General features: G+C 44.7%; 1 protein-coding gene across 3 annotated transcripts in view; it reads right to left on the minus strand.

Moving 5' to 3' along the window:
* Positions 1-19452, minus strand: part of L1CAM (L1 cell adhesion molecule) — a 1396060-nt gene that overhangs the window by 95537 nt on the left and 1281071 nt on the right. For all 3 annotated transcript variants that reach the window (XM_073600356.1, XM_073600355.1, XM_073600354.1), the window contains 2 exons: positions 13349-13468; positions 2231-2386 (listed from right to left, as the gene is read on the minus strand). In XM_073600356.1, the coding sequence (XP_073456457.1) occupies positions 2231-2386; positions 13349-13468 (276 nt within the window). The remainder of the gene's footprint in view (positions 1-2230; positions 2387-13348; positions 13469-19452) is intronic.

The raw sequence follows: 19452 nt of genomic DNA on the forward strand, positions 1-19452 counted from the left end.
ATTGCCCCGTGGTGTTCTGGGAACACACACAGTTCCCAGAAGAGTGACGCCTACTTCTTAGCCTCAGCCTTCCTAGCTGTTCTTTGGCATCTGGTGGAGCTTGGCATTTTTCAGTTCTAGTTGCATTATTTCTATGCAATCATTTAAGTATATCAACAAGAGCAGCTATCTTAAAGGTTTTGGAGACACAGTCCTTTCTATGTTTGTTTTTAATAGTTCCATGGAATGTTTTCATTGGTGACACCACTACAATATATGTGAGTCTGCTCAAATTACATTTAATCCAAAGATATTATATCATACTATTGATTGTTATATGATAACTTTCATGATTTTTTGAAACCACAATACTCTGAAATGCGTTGGATAAACCTAGAGGATTCCAAAGTTAAATCTATGTGGTGATTTTGTACAGCTATTGTAATCATTCCAATATATTTTATATTCTATGTATTATGTTTAATAAATTATATACTTTTTTTCAACAATTTACTATGTCAGTGCCTTTAAAGTACATTTAGGGGTTTCTTTTTCTAGGTTTATGGTGAAATGATGTCCTTTCCACTCCTGGATTATGGGCCCAACAGTGCTCTCTGGAACCTTCAGAAGTTTTGAAATCCTTCTATTACCAACGCCATCAGTATGTTTTGCAACATTAAGGTTGTGAAGGTCTTGAGAGCGCTCTTTGCTTTTCCCCAACATGAGATGTTTCTTGTGTGACACCTTTTTATAGGCAATCAGTTGAGACTGAACCAGCTGATATTAGTTTTCACTGACAAGGGGCAGGATTGCTTTCTAATTACTGATAGATTTCAGCTGGTGTCTTGGGATTCCATGCCTTTTTGCATCTCCCTTTCTTCATGTGTTCAATAGTTTTTCCCTGTGCCATTCCATTTTATTACACATAACCTAATTTTTGAACTTATTTGTTTTGGTTTCTTTGTATGTATGAGTTGCACGGATTGTTACCGACATGTGGTGAAAATGTAATGTCAATAGGAACTTTAATGGCATCCCAGTCTTAGTCTGTAAAGTTCAATATTGAGGTGGCCCGCCCTTTGCAGCTATAACAACTTCAACTCTTCTGGGAAGACTGTCCACAAGGTTTAGGACTGTGTCTATGGGGATGTTTGACCATGCTTCCAGAAGAGCATTTGTGAGGTCAGGCACTGATGTTGGATGAGAAGGCCTGGCTCGCAGTCTCTACTCTAATTCATCCCAAATGTGTTCTATCGGGTTGAGGTCAGGACTCTGTGCAGGTCAGTCAAGCTCCTCAACCCCAAATGCACTCATCCACGTCATTATGGACCTTGCTTTTGCACTGGTCCAAATCATTTGGTGAGGGGGCAATTATGGTGTGGGGTTATGTTTCAGGGGTTAGGCTTGGCCCCTTCGTCCCAGTGAAGGGTACTCTTAACGGCGTCAGTGTACCAAGGCATTTTGGACAATTTCATGCTCCCAACTTTGTGGAAACAGTTTGGGGATGGCCCCTTCCTGTTCCAAAATGACTGCGCACCAGTGCACAAAGCAAGGAAAATAAAGACATTGATGAGCAAGTTTGGGGTGGAGGAACTTGACTGACCTGCACAGAGTCCTGACCCCAATCAGATAGAACACCACTGGGATGAGTTAGAGCAGAGATTGCTAGCCAGGCCTTCTCGTCCAACATCAGTGCCTGACCTCACAAATGCGCTTCTGGATGTATAATCCTCAGTGCTTTCCTTGGACAGACGAGAGAGCGTCCCAGCCAAAACAGACAGTGTATTATGTAAGTTCTTTTGAATGCACAGAATGAGATTATTAAATCCCTGAAGAAGATATTATATGTACTGTTTTTCGAAACGTGTTGGATATCCCCAATTCTTGGAACCATCAATTGCTCATTGATCATCCATCCAGACTTGTTCTATATGGCTTATAATGAAATGTAAAATGTGTGTTATGTGACAATATATAAGACATATTTATTTTAAATACCATAGTTAAACAATTCCTCTTTATTGGTTGCCTTAAAAATCCCACAAAGAGGATTTTGATTGTGGAAGCTCTGGGACTCAAGGGGAAATGCTAAGGGACTAAAGTGGTAAAACAGTTCTGCTTCTAAATAAATACAGCTTGCCTACACCTTCTGTATGCAGAATCAAAATATACTTCACAATTACTAACATCTTTCAGAGATTTCAGAGGAGAAAGATACAATTTGTCAACTTCAGAAACGTCTGAATCTCACCTAGTGGAGTATGAACTTCATTTATCCAGATCTCCTCAAAGCCACTGTAGTTTAAGGCCAAAAGACGGATGTGATAATTCTGTCCTGATTTCAGTTCAAGAAGTTTGTACTCTGCATCTGATGCATTGACAATACCATGGAGATACCACTGGTCATCTGGATATGGGAAGAGTAGTATAATATTAAGCCTTAAGCTAGAAGAGCACATTTAAGAAATTATTTGAGTTATAAAAAATGTGTACCTATACAAAAAGAAAATCTACTTGAGGCAGCCTATGCCAACACGAAAAAGACAGAAAAGCTGATATCATTAAAATATACCATTTTAATTTGCTTTTCTTTGAGACTGAAACTGTGAGATTCCCAGCAGCAATTTGTTTCCTTACCGTATATTTCCTTTCCTTGCCTATCTTCATGTCAGCACACAATGGGTTAACTCCTCCTCTAGAACCCACAGGGGATGTCTGCGCAATGAGGTTTGTTCCATTTATGTTTGGAGAATATAATTGCCCTGGTGAAAAGCCCCTATTGACACTTCGTGTGGGCTGTTGATGGAATATATTTTATGAACCGGCATCCATTATCTGGTATCGTTGCTAATCTTGCCCAGAGGGAGGTGATATCCTTGGAGTGGAGGAATGCTGAGACTGCCATCAGATGATACCTGCAAAAAATAGGTCCAGGCATTTTAGACTTAGCAGCCCGGGGGGGGGGGGGGGGGATCATTCGCAGGGGGTGGATGGCGGATTTGGGGTTCCAGGATGTGCGGATTTGATTACTTTAACTCCAGTTTTGATGGTGGAGTCCTGAAAATAGTAACCTCGCCGGCTTTTACTTGCAGGAGGCAGGTCTGAGGTGCATAAGGCATCTTCCTCTGCTTTTCCATCCCTCCTCCTCTCCTGGCGTCCTGGTTGCCAGGTGCCCGTCGGCTGCGGGGCGCATGCTCGAACAGGGACTTTCTGTTCAGCGGCGGCCTAGGTTGCCATGGATGGGCTTGGTAGGCGGAGAATGCCCCCGGTCCTCCCACCACCACCAGCATATGCAGAACATCAGCGGCCGGCCCTGCATGTCACAGCCAGACATGTGGCCTGGCGGCCCCTGGCCCACCGGCAAACGCCCGATGTGCCCTATGGCCAGTCCGGGCCTGCCTTAGGGTAAGATTCAGTGTGATCAGGTGTTGATGACGGCTTCCATCTATCACTGTAACATAGCTTAAGAACATCAATTTGAATGTTTATGAACTTTTAAATTTCAGACTTTATATAATACAGCGCTGCACCATTACCACTTTTTACTGTTTATTGTCCCCAACAATACTGTGCTAGCCGCTATATGTTATGATTTATATTAACCCAAGTGCAAAAGATTTGTGTGATTTTTAATTGTTACAGCCCTGGCTATTGGCAGAGGAAAGTGCCTCGATGCATGCTGGGTGACTGTATAAATACCAAGGGCACATGTGCTCAGGGTCTTTGGCTGGAGAGCGGGGTCCAGGAGAGAGGGGGCTGCTGCCCCTCCTCTGTAGACGCTGCCATGTGGCCTCAGATGCCTAACCTGAGGGCCTGAATCTGAGAATGGTTGCAACCCAGATGTCCTGCAGAGCTGACCAGAAGGGAGACACAGGAAGGAGTACACATCTGTGTTGTGGGGCCTGTCCTGTGAGGGTCACCCCTTCAGCTAGTAGAGTCAGAGGACGGGTGCTGGCAAAAAGGGGATGCCAGTGAGTGTCCTGAAGATAAAACGTTTCATCAAGTCTGCTGCCAGAGCAACCAAGAGACTTATTATTCCCATAGAAGTGTTATATGGTATAACAGTAAGTCTGTTACCACACCTAACCTATAAGGCCGAGTGAGAGTTGTCCTCAATTGTAATTCGTTCCAGTTGGAGTATCCCACGATTCCATCCTCCTATCCAAGTTCCAACAATAAATCAAAAAACCAAACCCCTGGATTGATTATTGGAAACGAGGATGAGAGTATGGGCGATTGTGTGAAAACCCTTAGCAACTGGCTGCAATATAAGAAGGGAAAAAGCCCAGGGAAGTCTACACACAGCAATCCCTATGGGGGCAGTGCTATACATGCATCAGCCACCTTCATGGGATAAAGCTCAGAGAACCTGTACTGTAAATTGGCCTTCTTATCAGGTCTCTCCCATTCTTCATCAATGAGCTCTTTACTCAGATCATTATGGGAAAAGAAGGCCCATACTTCTTTACATTTGGAAATTTGGGGACTCTGGCCGTCGATAATAAAGGCGGCTATGAGATAGAAATCAAAAGTAGGCACACCCTACCTTTCTTCATCAGCCCTTCGACTTTTTTGTTTTGCCTGTTACATTGATATTTGCTGCATTGTTTCCGCTGTAGCCTCCTAAAGATAGGTTTTGAAATTTGCGTATCCACTTCCTTATCCATGGTCACTTGCGGCAATCCATGCAAATTAATTTCCCCACCACTGGAGATTCCATGCAGGTCCAACATGCACCATGAGCTGGGTGAGGCATTTACTATTGTGCTGATATAAACGCATGTGAGCCATTGCCACATGAGCTGCTTTGGGGAGCATGAAAGCCACCCTGTGTGGGAATCTGAAGAATGCAGATTGTCCTGATCAGGAGAAGACCAATGGGGGGTCTTGTGTTTTCTAGAGTATTTGCATTTAGGGCTACTGCTCCTAAAATAATGCAAAACACCATAATCTGCAGTCCTTGAGCACTCTTTTAAAACATGTCCCGTGTTGCCTCCTCTTACCTTCCCTAGTCTTCTGTGCCACTGACAGATGTGGCAAGCTCATATTACTCTCTCACCAAAAATAACAGGTACACGGTCACTTTAATATGAATCAGCAGGTGAGCCCAGGCAGCACTTCCAGAGGAAGACAGGACACATAATCAGAATCTTAGACAACACCAGTCAGACTGTGGAACTTCCAGGAGCAGACAGCACAGCAGGGGAGCAACAGCAAAAGGTTGGGAGTTAGGGCGCTCAGAGCTTCATTATATCTGCAAAGTCTCTATACACAAAGTTCAAACGTATAAATGATGACGATGGTATGAAGAAATCTTCAGCACTAAGGGCTGCAGCTTGACAGACTGAAGCAAAATCTATAAAAACATAAACAAACAAAAGGGGGAGAAACAGCAACAAGTCTTTACCTCACAAGAGAAAACTGGCAGGACTGCAGATAGAGAGGGAGGGAAGCCAGTTTCTCTGCTGTCTTCTAAGACTGTTTATGCCAGTGCTTTGCAGACACTATCCCACGTCACACCATCTCCCAACAGCCGCTCTCAGACTGAAAATAAAGCCAGGAGAGTAGAGTGAGCGCTGCCTATACAAGGCAGGGAAAACCCCAAGGGATAAGCAAATGGTGACATTGCAGAGCTTACTAACACCACCCAGGGCAACTTGTTTCAGGAAGGTTTGCTTCCACCATTCTTGGTCTTCCAACGCCAGGAGAGGCTGAATTTGGAGGTGTAAGTGCGGCAGGGGGAAAAAACTTGCAGCAACCAAAGTACTTACCAACTGCAATCAACAGGTAGCCTGAGGCATGAACACAAAAGAAAAACACTTTAGTTGGGGAGAGGTTATCCTGTGGGTTCCAAAGGAGTTAACCCGTTGTGTGCTGATGTGAGGTGGGCCAGAAAGGCTGTTTCTTTCACCATGCCCTTTCCACACTAATTCCTGAGTGGGAGGATCTGTCTTCATTATAACCACCTTGTGAAATCTCAGTGCTCTGGTGAGGGAGACTGCACTGTCTGCATTCCTTTGGAGTTAGTTAACCCCTTAGAAAAAATGGCATTTCTATTGCAGGGGATGCTGTATCACATTGCAGATGTCTGACAAAAAAAAACAATAAGCCAATCACAGAAGCAATATGTGACATTTCTGATGTACAAAACACCATCAGGTTGCCACATTGCACTGCATTTTTTTGACAAACATTACAGCAATTGTTGGTAGAAAAGTTATTTTTATTAACATTTATTTACAAAATGGCTTGTGTAGCAATTTTATATGGAATATTTTCTTCAACAAAAGTACAACTTCCTTCAGCCCTGGTTCACATTGGAGCGATTTGGCATGCGATTTGACGATTTGCCAAAGCGACGGCAATTTCTGGCAATGGCACAGTCCGAATCAGTGTGACGCCGCATTTGCGGTGACACACTGATTCCAAAAAGTAGTTTCTGTACTACTTTTGTCTACTTTGGGGTGCGATTTCCATTGACATCTATGCAGCAACCCGTACAGATGTCTCTGAAATCACCCCCAAAGTCGGGACTGACATGCAGGAATGAAATTGTGCGAGTTCAGCTGAACTCGCACGATTTCATACCCGCTGTCAGTGTGAACCTAGGCTTAAGTTTACTTGCACACAGCTGTGCACCTGCCATATGAGAATCCTGAGTACTTTACTGTGTTCTGTGTTCTTAACGTGTGTTGAGGTAAGACAATGCATTCATTTTTAAATGGACTTTCAATGCATCACAACAAACCTAAATGCACACTAGCATTTTTTATCCCAGGGTACAGCAACACAGAGATAATTCACTGTTCGCTATAGTGCAGTAAAACATAGGTCGGTTGTGATTGTGCATTGGGGTGCAATTCAAAATGAATGGAACCCAAATGCACCACACGTATTACCATGCATCACAATAAAAAACATGCATTACTGCAATGCAAATATGTGAAGGCAGACTAAGAAAGTATGCTACATAGTTGTGAAAAAACCCAAACCCAATACTACTAGGTCTGTATTTTACATATTTTTGTCTGGTGGGGGAGCTGAATCTCTCCAACATTGCACAATGAAGGAAAACCCAACAATAAATGGATGAGGGCTCTATCCCTCCTCTGCTTTGTTGGTGTAATATCTCACAAAATACCCAAAAGAGAAAGATACTCAATCTAAAAAATGCTAACAGCTCCCAATTAATTAAAAAACAATATCTTTATTCTTCATAAAATACATGAATTCATACACATAAGACGCTTGGGCACACACCGTTGGATTAAAAAACAACCAGCTAAATATTAAGCAAATATTTAAGCTTTATATGTGACAAAGTGCGGAATATCACTTGCCACGTTGTTTGTCACCAGATGCGGAATGTCACTTGTCAACAGATGCTGATTGTCACTTGCCACGTTGCCTGCCACCAGATGAGGAATGTCACTTGCCTTGTCGTCTGCCACCAAATGCAGTTTGTCACTTGCCACATCGCCTGCCTTCAGATACAACTTCCAACTTGCCACGTCACCTGCCACCAGATGCAGCTTGTCACTTGCCATTAGATGCAGTGTGTCACTTGCCACGTTGCCTGCCACCAGGGATGGACTCACCATCGGGACTACCGGGAGATTCCCGGTGGGCTGATGATTCAGTGTGGGCCAGTTTCTGCCGCATCTGCGGTGCGCGGCCATCTACCCGTCAACCACCGACAGCTGTCGCCTGACTGGTAGATCATAAGCCAGTATGCAGAGTAGCGCAGGAAGTGTGTGTAGTAGTAAGTTCTCTCTCATGTCACGTGCGGCTGCTCCCCAGCGGCCCCACCTCTCTTCTCATCTATCCCCATTAGCTTGTAAGATTATCTGGGATAGACGAGAGGAGAGGCCGCCGGGGAGCAGCCGCACGTGACATGAGAGAGAGAACTTACTACTACACACGCTTCCTGCGCAACTCTGCATACTGGCTAGTAAGATCCTGATGATGTGTCCCCTGATGTGCCCTGATGATGTGCCCCCTGATGTGCCCTATAATGTGCCCCGATCATGTGCCCCATGCCCTGATGTGCTATGTGCCCTGTGCCCTGATGTGTCATGTGCTCTGATGTGCCATGTGCCCTGATGTGCTATGTGCCCCGATGAGCCCCATAATTTGCCATGTGCCCTGATGTGCCATAATGTGCCCTGATGTGCCCCGTGCCCTGATGTGCTATGTGCCCTGATGTTCCCCATAATGTGCCCTATGCCCTGATGTGCTATGTGCCCTGACGTGCTATGTGCCCTGACGTGCTATGTTCCCTGATGTGACCCGTGCCCTGATGTGCTATGTGCCCTGATTTGCCCCATGCCCTGATGTGCTATGTGCCCTGATGTGCCATAATGTGCCCTGATGTGCCATAATGTGCCCTGATGTGCCATAATGTGCCCTGATGTGCTATAATGTGCCCTGATGTGCTATAATGTGCCCTGATGTGCCATGTGCCCTGATGTGCCCCATAATGTGCCATGTGCCCTGATGTGCCCCGTGCCCTGATGTGCTATGTGCCCTGATGTGCTATGTGCCCTTACGTGCCCCGTGCTCTGATGTGCTATATGCCCTGATGTGCTATGTGCCCCATAATGTGCCCTGATGTGCCCCGTGCCCTGATGTGCTATGTGCCCTGATGTGCCCCATGCCCTGATGTGCTGTGTCCCCTGATGTGCCCCGATGTGCCATGTGCCCCATAATGTGCCATGTGCCCTGATGTGCTATGTGCCCTGATGTGCTATGTGCCCTGCTGTGCCCCGTGCCCTGATGTGTTATATGCCCTGATGTGCTATGTGCCCTGATGTGCCCCGTGCCCTGATGTCCTATGCCCTGATGTGCCCCGTGACCTGATGTGCCTTGTGGCCCGATGTCCTGTGCCCTGAGCCCTGATGTGCTATGTTCCCTGACGTGCCCCGTGCCCTGATGTGCTATGTGCCCCGATGTGCCCCATAATGTGTCCTATAATGTGCCCCGTGCCCTGATGCGCCATGTGCCCTGATGTGCCCCGTGCCCTGATGTGCCATGTGCCCTGATGTGCCCCATAATGTGCCATGTGCCCTGATGTGCTATGTGCCCTGATGTGCTATGTGCCCTGATGTGCTATGTGCCCCGATCTCCTATGCCCTGATGTGCCCGTGACTTGATGTGCCTTGTGGCCCGGTGCCCTGATGTGCCCCGATGTCCTGTGCCTCAATGTCGTGTGCCCTGATGTACTGTGACCTGTGCCCTGATGTCCTGTACCCTGATGTGCTGTGTCCTGATGTGCTATACTTTGATGTGCTGTGCCCTGTACCCTGATGTGATGTGCCCTGACGTGCCCTGATGTTCTGTGCCCTGTACCTTCATGTGTTGTGCCCTGTACCCTGATGTGCTGGGCTCTGTACCCTGATGTGCTGTGACCTGTGCCCTGATGTGCTGTACCCTGATGTCCTGTGCCCTGATGTCCTGTGCCCTGATGTCCTGTGACCTGTGCCCTGATGTGCTGTACCCTGATGTCCTGTGCCCTGATGTCCTGTACCTTAATGTGCTGTACCCTGATGTCCTGTGCCCTGATGTCCTGTGCCCTGATGTCCTGTGCCCTGATGTCCTGTGCCCTGATGTGCTGTACGCTGATGTACTGTACCCTGATGTGCTGTACGCTGATGTCCTGTGCCCTAATGTGCTGTGTCCTGATGTGCTGTGTCCTGATGTGCTGTGCCCTGTACGCTGATGTGCTGGGCTCTGTACCCTGATGTTTTGTGCCCTGATGTGCCCTATACGCTGATGTGCTGGGCTCTGTACCCTGATGTGTTGTGCCCTGTACCCTGATGTGGCCTGGTTTGCTGTACCCTGATATGCTGTGCACTGATGTGCCTTGTGCCCTGATGTGCCTTGTGCCCCGATGTGGCCTGATGTGCTGTGCCCTGATGTACCGTGCCCTGATGTACTGTACCCTGATGTGTTGTGCCCTGGGCCGGTCTGGATGAAGTCCAGGGCCACATTTTTGTCCCAGTCCAGCCCTGCCTGCCACCAGATACAGCATGTCAATTGCCACGTCACCTGCCTTCAGATACAGATTATCACTTGCCACGTTGCCTGCCACCAGATGCAGTTTGTCAGTTGCCACGTCACCTGCCTTCAGTTGTGCCCTGGGCTGGTCTGGATGAAGTCCAGGGCCACATTTTTGTCCCAGTCCAGCCCTGCCTGCCACCAGATACAGCATGTCAATTGCCACGTCACCTGCCTTCAGATACTGATTGTCACTTGCCAGGTCGCCTTCCACCAGATGCAGCTTGTCACTTGCCACATCACCTGCCACCAAATGTGGACTGTTACTTGCCACGCCGCCTGCAACCAGATGTGGAATGTGGCTTGCCATGTCGCCTGCCACCAGATGCAGTGTGTCACTTGCCATGTCACCTGCCTTCAGATGCAGCTTGTCACCTGCCATGTCGCCTGCCACCAGATGCAGATTGTCACTTGCCTAGTCTCCTACCACCAGATGCTTTGTGTCACTTGCCACATTGCCTGCCTTCAGATGCAGCTTGTCACTTGCCACGTCACCTGCCTTCAGATGCAGCTTGTCACTTTCCACGCTGCCTGCCTTCAGATGCAACTTGTCACTTGCCACTAGATGCAGTGTGTCACTTGCCACGTTGCCTGCCACCAGATGCAGCTTGTCAATTGCCACGTCACCTGCCTTCAGATGCAGATTGTCACTTTTCACGTCGCTTGCCTTCAGATGCAAATTGTAACTTGCCAGGTCGCCTGCCACCAGATGCAGCTCATCACTTGCCATGTCGCCTGCCACCAAATGCGGATTGTCACTTGCCATGTTGCCTGCAACCAGATGTGGAATGTGACTTGCCATGTCGCCTGCCACCAGATGCAGAATTTCGCTTGCCAGGTCACCTGCCACCAGATGCAGTGTGTCACTTGCCATGTCACCTGCCTTCAGATGCCGTTCCCTTGACGATGTCTTTCTTGAGACGAAACGTACGTCGGGTGGTTGACGCGCTGACGTCATCGCTGAGTACCTCGTCCCGAACGTGTGTCTGTTAGCCGGCCAGCTGCTGCTGTTTTTTATTCATGCTTTTACCTGCATCTTTTACATAAGTGCAACCTTTAATCTAATAAACTTGGGTCTTACACTATGGAGAGCCGTTTTTTTATTTCTTCGGGTCCCCCCTACTGACTGTCGTACCGGATGGAGCCACCCTGTTTGTCTTTGGCCTTATACTGGAAAGTGGTGTGGCGCTACCAGTGATTGAACATCAGGTTGCCATACAAGCTTATTCAAGCTTGCCTTCTGGTATCTCCTCACATGTTGGTGTTTGTGTGATCGATTAACTTCATTTTTCACTTTCTGTGAATACCTTTGGATGTTTCATTCACTGACTTTTTATTATTATACTCACATTTCTCATTGTTGGGACTATTCATTTATTATTTTGTACCACTTTTTTTATGTTATTTGGCATTAATATTGCTTGTTTTGTAACACTTTATTTATTTATTGATTGATTTAATTATTCACTTATTTTCAAGATATATTTTTCTCACTTTTGTTTTTGTAGTGCTGCTCACGTTTTCTTATTATCAGCTTGTCACTTGCCACGTCGCTTGCTTTCAGATGCAGCTTGTCACTTGCGATGTCACCTCCCACCAGATGCGGATTGTAACTTGCCACGTCGCCTGCCACCAGATGCAGTTTGTCACTTGCCACATCGCCTGCCTTCAGATGCAGCTTGTCACTTTCCACATTGCCTGCCTTCAGATGCAGCTTGTCACTTGCCACATCGCCACCAGATGTGGATTGTCACTGTATTGGTGGCAGCACTGGTCCATTGAGCAGAAAGGCAGGCAGGTGGTGGGTTCTAAGTGAGGGTAGAACAACGATGATGCAGGGCAGGCAGTGAGAGATGAGGTAATCTCTCACTTCACCTCTGACATTGTAGCAGCCTGGCTGTGGGGGCGGAACAGCGGCGGTGCGGGGCCGGCTCTGAGAGATGATGTCATCTCTCTGCTCATCCAGCCCTCGCGGCCCGGCTGCGAACAGGCTACGGCCCAGCACCAGTTCATGGCCCGGGGGTTGGGGACCCCCTCTGTATATAGTCTCACGCCCCCAAACATTTAACAGTTAAGTTGGGTATGCTTATGTTAATCCTGTAAATATACTTCTGTTGGCAATTGTGCCTTGTTCATAGATCCTTTAGATGTATTTGTTTGGAGCATGCATGGAGTATTTTGCAGTGAACTTCATTTTTTTCCTAATAAATAGTGCCACTCGGATTTCATAGATGGAATAATTGTGCATGAGACCTGTGGTCAAGAGGAGGCAAGATAGGAAGGGACTGTTGTAATGTGTCCATATAGATATGCCCATATTACCTCCCTCTCACAGATATATATGGTGAGGTATTCCAGAACATGCATGTTAGGATACTTACACCAACAAAGTAGAGGAGGGGTAAAACCCACTTCCATCGGTTTTGGGTTTTCAAAAATAGGCAGTTGGGTTATGTTTTTAATGCTTCCTTAACGCCTATCAATGGCTCTAAAAATTGTTACAATAGAGAGCAGATGGAGGTGTTTACACTCCAACGTTAGCGTGACTTCGGGTTGCTACGAGGCAAAAATAACGCTGCTTGCAATGTTTGCCAGGCATTGACGCTTTGCAACTGTCTCCATTCACTTCTATTGAAACACATCGCAACCACACCTAAACGCACTGTGAACACACCTATGGCGTTTACAGTGTGTTTATGGTGTGGGTGTAGAGTGTCAAAAGTGATCATTTCTCATTTTAGCCTTGTAATTAAATGAAAAAGAAAAAACAAAAAAACCACACAGGACATTTGAGGAGTGTTGAATGACACAAAATGTACACCTGTGCAGCACATCCTAAATGCTCATTAACACTATATATACATTAATGCACTTTGAGGCCCAGTTCACACTAAATGCGATGCAAATTCACAGCCAATTCGCTGCAAATCCACAATGCATCTAAATCGCAATTCTGTTTATGTGTACTGATTGCGGAGTGCATGTTAAGTTGTAGGCGCCCCGCAATCAGTTTGCAAAACGCATCGCTATCCGCTTCTAGTGCAGACAAAAAAAGGGTCCTGCACGAGTTTTGTCTGAATGCGATGCAAATTTAGCTATACATCGCATGTGATCTACAGAGCAATGTGGTGCGAATCACATGCAATGTTTGGCATCTCACTAGTGTGAACCGGGCCTCAGGCTGCTTTAAAAATTAACGCAAGTGTGAAAGAGCCCTTATTCCTGACCTAGGTGGCACCTCGGCTAGCAATACTCTGTGTGCATAGGCTGAAGGTAATGGAGACAAATTAGGCATTGGTTATATTCTACTTACTGCTCTTATTCTTTATCTGCACTCTAATTTCACCATTTCTCAGTCCATCCAGCGGCCTCCATTTGAAGCAGATATACTTTTCTGTGCTGAAAACTGTAATGTTTAGGACTGGTGGAAATTCTGAAAACAACATAATATGTTTAAATAAAAACAAGGACAATATAATATCGTGCTGCAGAGAACTATCTAAGGGTTCGATAATGAAACTCCATAATTACTCAGTAAATATAAAATAAGAAGAGGGAGTAAAGTCCACTGCGTAAAATATGAGGAAAAAAGGACTATTCAAATAACAGCAGCTTTACTGATATGGATAAACCCTCCAAATATCCCATTAAAGACAAAAATACAATCAAATATATAAGCTGGCATTTGCTTTCTTCTATACACTTCTATATCAAAGGTGATGATTTTGTTAGTTACACTGACACGGACTAGTGAGTCCTTCTCACAGTGGAATAAATTTCCACACATAAATAAAAACATAAAATGTTATCCACGCTGTAGTTAGAGCAGGCTGATCAGTAAATTTAGTTTGGCTCCCCTGTAATCAGTGATTATTGATTATCTAGGGCTGCTCTGTGTTTCACATGCTGCAGTTCTGTTACTTCCCCCTGTCTTCTAGAGTATTCTTTCTGGAATATAATAGGGCATGGGACCCTATAGTGGGAGGGCAGAACAGGCAGCCTCAATATTTATGGAACTCCAGTCAATCCCCGGGGGAAGCTCCTGCTCCCTTTTTAGCGACAAGCTGCGCATGTTGCGATTTTTGTGGAGGGACAATTATGGCAAAATCGCACCGCAATTGGGTGCCATTAAGAAGTAATGACATTGCAAACGTGTCCTGTGTTTTGCCGCAATTTGGAATTAAAATTGCCTAGGTGTGAATGGAGCCTACATGGGGAAATCTAGGACCAAATTCACCAGCGGCTCCCTAGGGGGTGCGCTACACAAGTGTATTGTGAACTCCTTCAGCTTGTGCCCTATAAATACAATGGGAGGAATTACAAAAGAGTGGTGCAAGTTCAAGCTGTCATTCATCATGGTAAGAGTAGCACTTCAATCTAAATAGTAATCTGCCCATATATTGCAATAAAGAAACTCTTAAAGACCTCTAAGGGCCCTTTTCACACTGTTAGTTTTTCAGGCGGACCTGATCGGACCCTCCATTCACTCCTATGGAGCAGCGGATGTCAGCGGTGACATGTTCGCTAACATCCGCTGTTATCTGATCCGATCCTCTCCTCCAAATCCAGGCGGACGGGATTTTTTTTTAGGATTTTCCGACAACAAATGTTCGATGGGAGCTTGTTGTCGGAAATTCCGACCGTGTGTAGCCTCCATCGGACATTTCCGACAAACAAAATTTGAAATATCGATCTCAAATTTTCCAACAACAAAATCTGTTGTCGGAAATTCTGATCGTGTGTACACAATTCTGACGCACAAAATTCCATGCATGATCGGAATCAAGCAGAAGAGCCGCACTGGCTTCTGAACTTAATTTTTCTCGGCTCATCGTACATGTACGTCACCGCGTTCTTGACGTTCGGAATTTCCGACAACATTTGTGTGACCGTGTGTATGCAAGACAAGTTTGAGCCAAAACTGTAGTCATGAAATAACAAATTTTAGATTCATGGCTCTGAGAAAATTAATAATTTGTAAAGTAATAACACTAATTCTCAATATCTTCTAAGATTCAGAGTGCCGACAGAAGAGCAGAAATTCCCAGAAGCTGGCCATACACCATGCAACCAGATTGTACAATCTCTATACAATATTCTTTAGTTTTGCCAAAACATTATAATATGAGGATAAGCATAAACAACCTGTTCAGTTTTGTATCAAATCAGGCAGGCCCTTGGAGTACATAGTTGATGGTAGACCATCAACCAAAGGAGATTGTACATTATATAGATTGTATAGTATATTTTCATAGTAAGCACAATGTGAGAATTGCTGGGCCTCATTGACTTTCCAGGTTTTTAAGCCACAGTGAAAGGAGAATGTGCACAGTACTTACCTCCATCACTCTAGTATAGGGTTCGGTTTGCACCAGAACATACGAACAAGCAAAAAATTTGTGCGACCCTATTCAAAAGTCTATAGGACAGGAACATGAAAAATCAAAAGAGCTCATATTAAAGGCTTTATATGCAAGTTATTGCCATAAGTGTATGGAGACCTGGGTACTGCCCCAGGGGACATGTATCAATGTAAAAAAAGTTTTTAAAATGACCATTTTTTCAGGAGTGATTTTATTAATGCTTAAGGTGAAACAATAAAAATGAAATATTCCATTAAATATCGTGCCTGGGGGGTCTCGTTAGTCTGTCTGTAAAGTGGCGCATCTGTCTGATGTGTTTTACAATGCCACAGCAAAATGACACTTCTAAAGGAAAAATGTAATTTCAACTTGCTCACGGCTGTAGTGTATTGCCGGCTCCCAGAAATATAGATAAAAATCAATGAAAAAATTGGCGTAGGTCCCCCCCCAGTCGGGGGCCTGGTGTGGATTTTAAGGGGAACTCCACGCCAAAATGTAAAAAAAAATTGGTGTGGGCCCCCCCACAAAAATCCATACCAGACCCTTATTCGAGCATGCAGCCTGGAGGACAGGATAGGGGGGGGCGAGTGAGCGCCCCCCCACCCCCCTGAACCATACCAGGCCACATGCCCTCAACATGAGGAGGGTGCTTTGGGGTCCCCCAAAGCACCTTGTCCCCATGTTGATGGGGACAAGGGCCTCGTCCCCACAACCCTGGTCATTGGTTGTGGGGGTCTATGGGTGGGGGGCTTATCGGAATCTGAAAAGCCCCTTTAACAAGGGGCCCCCTCCTATGTGAATGGGTATGTAGGGAATTGTACCCCTACCCATTCACCAAAAAAATGTCAAAAAGTAAAAACCATATTACACAGTTTTTGACAATTCCTTTATTAAAAAAGAAAAAAAAAGTGTCTGAAAATGCTCTGCTTCCATGGGAGGCGTCCCACTGACTGCTGTCTTTTCGCTGTGACAGCTCTTATATAGGCAAGGGCGGGGCCACCCGCTGACGTAAGGCCTCTAATGGCCCATGACGTCAGGAGGGGTGGGGTCACTCAGGTAAGTCACTTGGTGGCCCCACCCTTGCCTATATAACAACTATCACAGCCAAGAGACAGAAGTTGACGGGACGCCTCCCATCGAGGCAGATTTTTTAATATTTTTCGAGTCCATCGGGCAGTGTGATTGAAGATGGATGGACAATGCGGGACACTTTTTTTTTCTTTTTTAATAAAGGAATTGTCAAAAACTGTGTATTGTGGTTTTTACTTTTTGACAATTTTTTTGGTGAATGGGTAGGGGTACAATTGTACCCCTATCCATTCACATAGGCGAGCTGGGATCTGGGGGCCCCCTTGTTAAAGGGGGCTTCCAGATTCTGATAAGCCCCCACCAACAGACCAACAGACCCCTTCAACCACCGTGCCAGGCTTGTGGAGATGAGGCCCTTGTCCACATCAACATGGGGACAAGGTGCTTTGGGGGGGGACCCCAAAGCACCCTCCCCATGTTGAGGGCAAGTGGCCTGGTATGGTTTTGGGGGGCGCTCGCTCGTCCCCCCCAATCCTGGCCTGCCAGGCTGCTTGCTCAGATAAGGGTCTGGTATGTATTTTTGGGGGGACCCCACGCCAATTTTTTTTTTTAAATCTTGGAGTGGAGTTCCCCTTAAAATCCATGCCAGACCCAAAGGGACTGGTATGGATTTTGAGGGGGGACCCCACACCATTTGTTTTTTTAAATTTTGGCATGGAGTTCCCCTTAAAATCTATACCAGTCCTAAAGGGCCTGATATGGACTGGGAGGGGAACCAATGTTATTTTTTTCCTAATTCTGTCATAGGGTTTCCCTTAACCACTTCAATACACTATATTATATACTGTACACTGCACTATATACTCTGAACTGCAGTATATATACTACACGGACTGCGCTATATACTCTGAACTGCAGTATATATACTATACGGACTGCACTATATATTCTGAACTGCAGTATATATACTATACGGACTGCACTATACACTCTGAAGAAAAATTGGGCCTCGGGTGTTGGTGGTGCCAGAACACTATAACCCCTCACAGTTACTCTTGTTTGGTGCAGGAACTGGCCCTGCTGTTAAATATTATTTAAAAAATTGTAATTACATGCCCCAGTCAAACAGATGCAGAAAAATTGGGCCTTGGGTGTTGGTGGTGCAAGAACACTGTAACCCCTCACAGTTACTCTTATTGGGCGCAGGAACTGGTCCTGCTGTAAACAATGATTTTAAAAATTGAAATTACATGCCCCATTCAAACAGGTGCAGAAAAATTGGGCCTTGGGTGTTTGTTGGTGGTGCCCTAAACCATGTTCCCCCAATTGTTACACTTTATGGATTATTCTTTTTGGGAACAAAAAGAATTCACTACTCTAGAAGATATTTATACTGGAACCATTATTTCTTCTTTTGATGAATTACAGTGGAAATGTGATATCCACCATACAAACTTCTATAGATATCTTCAGTTTAGACATGCATTACAAGCTCAGTTTAGGAATAATATTTTGACACTTTCGAATTACCCACTCATAGGCATATTAAAGTCAAAAGACCCCGGAGGTCTCATTTTTAAGATATATACCTACCTTCTAACTGCTACTGTTAGCAATAATTCACTGACAGTGAAATCTAAATGGTAACAAATCATACCAGATTTAACAGATGAGGATAGGGAAGAGGCTTGTTCCTCTCACTTACAGGTGTCTCCAGCCATTAATAACAAGTTGACACAATTATATATGATTCACCAGTCTTATCTAACACCCGTGAAGCTACATATGCTATGCATCGCATACCCACGTCTAACTGTATGAGATGTAATGACACAAAAGCTGATTTTGTATATGTAATTTGGGTATGGCCTGTTATAGCTTGCTACTGGAAGCATGTGACAGATCTTCTGTCCTCCGTTTTATCATTACCATGCACTCCTAGAATATGTCTCTTGGGTATTTTGGATGAGGAACAATGGCAGAGGTATCAGAGTTCTATTGAAAGAGACACTGTTTCTGGCTAGGAAGGCTATTGCACTCAAGTGGATTCAACCCAACCCTCCATCTGTACGTACCTGGACTAAAATGGTGAATCAGATATTGCCCTATGAAAAACTTGTATATAAGCATTGAAGTTGCCCTAAGAAATATAATAAAACTTGGGATGTATGGTGTTCATTTACCCCCACTATTTGCAGTAATTAAGAAAGCACAAATTGCTGGGTCCGCTGACTTAGGGGTATGATATGATAATTTTCAAAACCCAGTCCTCCAAATGCTGATTTTATGTACCCAGGGGTATAGCCCTGAATTATTTTATGTTTCTTTTTGCCTTTACGTTCCAAACAAAGCTGTGTATGTATTCCCAAATAACTTGATATATGTTGGTTTACTAGTACTTTATATCCTATGGTGCTCATGCTGAGCAATATGTTGAATGTGGAAAATGTACTGCACATTTGTCAATAAAAAGTGTTTAAAAAAAAATAATAATAGATATGAAACTATTGCGGTACCCATGTTAATTCAAAGAAACAACCTTGTGAAACCTAAAAGTTATAACTAAAGTGCAAAGGGCAATATTCAAAAATGCATATATACAATGTGAATCAAATACAGTTCATATATAGTTAAAAATGTGGTCTCCTTGCATAAAGCTGATGTGTAGTTCCAACTCCTTCACATGCAAGAAGAAAAAAAATGTCCTTGTGCAAAACAAATAAACTAAAGATGCTTGTGATCCCCTGTGTGGGATCTACATGTCTGGTAAGCGCTTGAGAGTACAGTGGTGATGCACAAGCACCTTTCGTTTATTTGTTTTGCACAAGAACGCTTTTTATTTTACTTCTTGCATGTGGAGGAGTTGGAACTACACATCAGCTTTTTACAAGGAGACCATATGAACTTTGGAGCACATTTTTAACTATTTATGAACTGGATTTATTTCACATTGTATGTATATTTTTTATATATATATATATATATATATATATATATATATATATATATGCATTTTTGAATATTG

The sequence above is a fragment of the Aquarana catesbeiana genome, linkage group LG09 (assembly GCF_042186555.1).
Source record: "Aquarana catesbeiana isolate 2022-GZ linkage group LG09, ASM4218655v1, whole genome shotgun sequence".
NCBI lineage: Eukaryota > Metazoa > Chordata > Amphibia > Anura > Ranidae > Aquarana > Aquarana catesbeiana.